General features: G+C 41.4%; 1 protein-coding gene across 2 annotated transcripts; it reads right to left on the bottom strand.

Moving 5' to 3' along the window:
• Nucleotides 1-995: 995 nt before the first annotated feature.
• Nucleotides 996-5,878, bottom strand: nceh1a (neutral cholesterol ester hydrolase 1a). 2 transcript variants are annotated; one of them, XM_029461468.1, is made up of 5 exons: nucleotides 5,609-5,878; nucleotides 3,345-3,600; nucleotides 3,112-3,181; nucleotides 2,800-2,971; nucleotides 996-2,705 (listed from the first exon to the last, which is right to left on the bottom strand). In XM_029461468.1, the coding sequence occupies exons 1-5, from the start codon at nucleotides 5,747-5,749 to the stop codon at nucleotides 2,085-2,087; spliced, it is 1,260 nt and encodes a 419-aa protein (XP_029317328.1). In that variant the 5' UTR covers nucleotides 5,750-5,878; the 3' UTR covers nucleotides 996-2,084. The 2 variants fall into 2 exon arrangements, with proteins under 2 accessions (XP_029317328.1, XP_029317329.1); XM_029461469.1 differs by lacking the exon at nucleotides 5,609-5,878 and having other exon boundaries at nucleotides 3,296-3,426.
• Between the last annotated feature and the right edge of the window lie 229 nt (nucleotides 5,879-6,107).

Below are 6,107 nucleotides of genomic sequence, written 5' to 3'. Positions count from 1 at the left end.
TACATTCCACCACTGCTTTAATAATGCAGGTAAATAATGCAATTAATCTAAATGTAGTGTTACATTTAAATGGAGGCTTCAGGATTAGACTAATGTTAGAATAAGAATTAGATTTAGGCATACATTTATGAGGATTATCAAGATTAATATAGAATTATGTATTTAGAAAGGATGTGTTCAACGCCGTCTAAATATAATACTGCATTCAAAATGTAAATGATAGAAGCGTTATCAGCTAATTGTGCTTAAAGTATAAAAAGTATTTGCCATGCAGACAAATAGCCCGAGTGTTTTATGACTTATAAGGTTTTATTATTGGATTCTTTTGTAAGTAGCATTTTATTGTCGTAGTTGCTTGAGGAGTAACTCATTTGAACTTTACCAACTGTTGGGTAGTTTAATCTATAACTCTGCCATACTTTAGTAGTAGTGGAGTAAAAGTACAATATAAGTATAAAATGGAAACACTCAAGTAAAGTACAAACTCCTCGAAGTCCTACTTAAGTATAGTAGTTGAGTAAATGTACTTAGTTCCACCCGTGGTTACTAAATGCGTGTTGGATGAAGACCAGAGAGGTTCATGATGTCCTCCGTCCACTAGAGAGGGGTGTTGCATTGATAATTGGTGCGGCTGGATGTAGTGATCCAGAAATGCACCGTGAGGATGAAAAACATGCCAAGCTTGTAATAGTTGGAAAGCATATCCACATCCATAGTTAATATAACTATGGAAACAATCAATTGTTGTTCAAACATATAAAAAGTACTAAATGTTTAACAAATAGGAGCTTTCAATGCATGATGACGAGCATTTTCTCCTGTTGACGGCAGCTGAATGCACTAAAATAAAATGAAAAGAAATCACACGTAGGCAGCTGACGACTCGACAGCAAGCGCTGACCCAGCAGATATTAAGGGGAATGATGTGCTCATTTTGGGACTTGCAACACAGTGATTCATTCATGTTCTATAAGTATCCATATTCAGGCTTTTCAAATCACAAAACATTTATTTCATTTTAAGTGCACATTCAGATACAGAATGTCCCGCAAGTAGAACACAATGTGAATTATAAATGGAAGTTTAATTAAGTAAGTACTGCATTACATCAGTGATTGTCAAGCGGCATGTAAGGGAAGACATCACCCTCTGAAGTGCAGAGAGAGCACACACACACACACACACACACACACACACACACACACACACACACACACACACACACACACACACACACACACACACACACACACACACACACACACACACACACACACACGTTATCTGTCCTATGTTTCATGTGAACTTTGTTCTTTCTTACTATAACAAGACGCTAAATGCTAACGCCAGCATGCTAACATCACGATAATAAAGTGCTGACGCTAAGCACATAATGTTCACCATCTTTGTTTAGCGTGTTAGCATGCTAGCATGTGAGCACTTAACATACAAACTAGGCTATGGCCGAGGATGATGGGAGTGTTAGCTTTGCAGATATTGGTCACGAAAACAAAGCTTTGAGCCAATTATAATCTCCCCCTGACAATATAAAGTTAAGGATTCACCAAAGTTATTACAAAAGATTCATGACAATCTATAGTTGTCAACACATTTCACTAGAAACCACAAATGTCAACCTTGTGGTGCTGCTGGAGGAAAGGTCAGGGGATCACTAAAGTCATTGGGGTTTATCCTCGGGGCAACATGTCAATCTATTCAATAGTTGTTGAGATGTTTCAGTCTGGACCAAAGTGGGGGACAAAGGTTAACTTGCTGGTAGCAATGCTAACATGAACCTTTGTTTGTTTTATTCTAAAAGATAAGTATAAAACCCAATTACAACCCTTGTGAAATATATGTCTCATGTGTTTGCGGTGTGGATAAGAATCAGTGTACTGATGTGGTTCTTCCCAGTGGAAGCAGCTGATTCATTTATCCATAAGCTTGTGGCTGTGCATGTATTAGCCCTTATGATTCATAAAGCAAGGACTAGTGCATTTGTATCAGTGAAACACACACACTCACTCACACACATGCAGCTTATAAAGACACTTTCACTCCCTTTCACACACGCATACACACTCCTACAAGTTGTTCTGCAGCCAGTTGAGGTAACCTCTGAGCGCTCTCTTCCCTACATCAAATTCTATTGGCCAGGTTACGAGGCTGAAACATCCATGGAAGCCGTCCTCATAGTGGTCCACGGTGACGGTGACGCCCGCGTCCTGTAAGCGTCGTGCGTACATCAGGCCATCATCTCTCAACACATCATTCTCGCATGTTAGGATGTACGCTCGAGGGCTTTTAGCCAAAACCTCCGGTCCTGCTAACAGCGGCGACGCCCTCACGTCCAGCAGCCCCGGCACCTCCTTCACTGCCCCCTGTGAACCTTTCTCCATAATCAGAGGCTTGTAGTTCTTCTTGTGTTTCGGGTCCAGGAGGACGGTCCAGTCTACCCGCGCCCTCAGCTCTGGGGTGACGTTCGAGTGGTGTAAGAAGGTGTGGTTTTTCGCCAGCAACTGGGACAGTAGGGAGAGGTCAGCGCCGAGGTACTGCAGCCAGAAGAGGATCATGAGGGGCCGGTAGAGGAGGGGTATTTGTTGGTTCTGCAAGTAGGAAGGCGTGTTGAAGTCAAGAGCCTGGAGCACTGGGTAGACCAACGCCTGGACGCTGAATTTCACACTCATTGTGTCGTCTAGGGAAATCTGGGAAAATATAAAAACACATAAGGCATTGTCAAATGGAATTATACTTACAGGACATTGTTGCATTCTGACAGGAGGTCGCTTCAGTGTGTACCTCCTGAGCGACCGCAGCAGCCATGTTTCCTCCAGCACTGTCACCTGCCACAGCCACACGCTCGGGGTCGATTGCATACCTGGCCAGAACCTCTGGGGACAAGAAGTGTTTGGCAGCGGCAAGGCAGTCTAAATACGGCACTGGAAAGTGCACCTCTGGATACATGCGGTACCTACACCGACATTGGTTGCAAATGATTTACTGGAGGCATAGTACATAATACACAAATATGTTTTTATATTTCTCAAAGTGTGTTTCTGTCTCTATGAGCAGAAACATTTCTGAAATGGTAGATTAATGTTGCTCACTTACTCAACAGAGACCACAACAGTGTTGAGCTCGTCGGACAACATCCGGTTGATGGAATCATACGAACCCTGCTCTGAGGACGTGAGAGAAGGACGGAAGAGTGAACAAAAGAAACGTTGTTATCAGTTTATTTATACGTTTCACGAGAAAGCACAAAGATACAAACAAACAAACTCCATTTTCTGACCTTATTCCCTCTATTTGTACTGAAGGACAGCAGGACTGTCCGTACTCACTGACACTGCCTAAGGCCCAGCCTCCTCCGTGGAGATACATCAACCCTCTCCTCAGATGACCCTCCCCTCCGGCCGGCGGCTCGTAAACACGGACCTGGACACCGTCGAAAGTGATGTCGCTGACTTTTACCCCTGGCATGACCCCTCCGCCGGACACAGAACTGCGCAGCCCCTCCATCAGGCCTTCAAAACTATCTGTGGACTGCCTGATTGACCTCATGTGATGGTCAAAGCCCAGCCAATCCTTCAATGAGCCCTGAAGACAGAGAAGACATTCAAGGCATATTTAGGCAAAGTGTGAAAAAGGAATTTGGGAAAAGACAAAATGCATTTATCTCTTGGCAGGGACTCGAGACACAGCTGTGTGAGCACAGTCACCTCTGTCCTTCTGCACTGTAGCTCACTGATGTGTCTCAGTACGTCTGCCCTCCTCCCCACAAACATCGCAGGCTGTCTGGAGAGTCTGGTTCACCCAAGGCCAGCAGACACAGCTGCTTGGCACAATGGACGCTAAGAGCCAGCCAGCTACACCGACACGTGTTGTCTGTCGAGATATTTGAATTAGAATTTCTAGCCTCTGACCCTGTACCCTGTACCCTGTATCTGTTCGTCAGCCTTGCCTGTAAACTTATGCGTCCTTGCTTCCTTATGAAATCACTGAACTGCAAAGCTAAATAGGTGAATTACTTCTTTTAATTAAGTCATTATCTTCCCTGCCTGAGATTGATACATCCCTTCTATGGATGTATTTTAGTAAACCTCCCTAATTATTAGGAATACCAGACTTCATCCTTATTGCAATAACAAAAAAAACTATTTATTTTGCTCACAAATCTTGCTCTACAGTATTTTATTGTATGTTTTAATAATTTTTAATGCTCTGTTTTAGTTACTTTATAGATTATTTGGCAAGAAAACTGCTTTAATAACTTCAACTTTAATAAGATAATGGTTTTATTTATTTTTTATTTGAGAGAATTTAATCTGTGGAGATACATATTTATAGAGTTTAAGGCCCAATTTAAGTCTAATTAAAACACATAAATGAAGCTTAATGAAGATTTCAGCTTCAGCTGGAGCTTGTTGTAAGAGAGTGCAGTCTGCTGTGTGAAAGTGCAGCGAAGACGAGTAAATGCAAAATGTCTTGAATTGCAGGATGTATTGGGTGGACTTTATATTGCAGGTCAACATGGTGCAAACATATCAGTTACTACTTGGAGATGAGGAAACTGGCAAACAGCTCTTTCGCAGCAGCTACTTTACACACACACACACACACACATGCAATTTCCTTTTACATTTCAGTCACCACATTTGTTCTATATGTTACACATTCTTGTGTTTTGGTGAAGCTGCAATTTTCAAATCCGGTGCACAAAAACATACTTTACACTATTGAGGTTTTAAAACGTCCTAAAAAAAAAAAGGGAGAAATAGCAGTAAGTCATGTAAATGTTATAAAAGAACACATTTAAGACCAAGTATTTAAATAACAATGGCCAGTAGGACTTCATTTAATCTGAATCTATACTAAATGACTTGTATTATTTGTTTTGGAGCAAACAAGTAAAACATTAATCAACCTCCCCCAACCAGTTTGGCCATAACTTGTTATCTTTACCTACATTGCTATTATATAAATGTAGAACAAAGGTGAGGGTGAAGAACAGGTCCAGAACAAACTCCCTGACGGCTGCTTTGCAACAGATTAACACCGTGAAAAACAGCATGACTGTTTCAAAATCAAACTGTTAATGCACTGAAAAAGCTCTTTCACAAAGTGTGTACATTCCACCCTGCTGTTACTAACGAGCCTTAAAGGATTTAAGCATGAACAGACCTAGTAAAGAGAAGCACTGTAGACTATAGTGCATAACATCAGGGCTCTGTGTGTTAATGTACATGCCATTACATCTAAACTGAAAATACACCACCTAAATAAAAACATAATTGTAAGACAGTGGTTATGCAATAATAACTAAAGTGAGGGTATTCATTCAACACATTGCTTATGTGGTTAGGGTCAAATTCCATGTCTGCACAGTCTAGGTGCGTTACTGTTTTGTCGTTGAAGAGGTATCTTTTACCAATGCTGCCACGATTACAGTAGTTGCTCAAACTAACCTCCTTTTATGTGGGAAAAACACTATTTATTTGTGTAAATTAGATCATAATCATAGCTGAAGTTGCTTACTAACTACAGCACATGTAGCACAATGAAAATATCTCCTCTCTCTCCTTCTCTCTCTCTCTCTCTCTCTCACCAGGTGCATCGTTGCTCGGAATCCAGCAACCAGCATCATCAGCTTCCACGGCTCCTGGATGGCATCAGGCAGCGGGATGTAAACATAATAAGCGAGCGCCACTGTGAGTGACAGAGTAACAACAACTGGCAGCAGCCTCATCTTGTGTCTGACAGCTGTAGTACCTTCAGTGACTCATGGACGAGCTGACAGAGGCGGTGCAGACTGACTCTGCTGGCTGCAGCTGGTTACTCACTGGAGGGCCAACCAGGCTGCAGAGTTAGCACTAGAAATTACTTCATGGGACCGATGAGCATAAAGACTTCCGTTGAAAAATCTTCAAAATAAAACCTTTATTTACACCCGTTCTCCTCCTCGAAAATCAAGCTGATTAACTCATAAATTGATTGATATATCTTTAAACATTTATTGGAGATGTATCGTTATGAATGAAGCCTTGAATCATACCTGGTTGATATTTTAAATTTAAATTTAAGTGATGACATATAAAATAACTAAA

Source organism: Cottoperca gobio, chromosome 22 (genome assembly GCF_900634415.1).
Source record: "Cottoperca gobio chromosome 22, fCotGob3.1, whole genome shotgun sequence".
In the NCBI taxonomy this organism is placed as follows: domain Eukaryota; kingdom Metazoa; phylum Chordata; class Actinopteri; order Perciformes; family Bovichtidae; genus Cottoperca; species Cottoperca gobio.
Note: the sequence above shows the minus strand (reverse complement) of the source record. Positions and strands in the feature narration are given on the sequence as shown.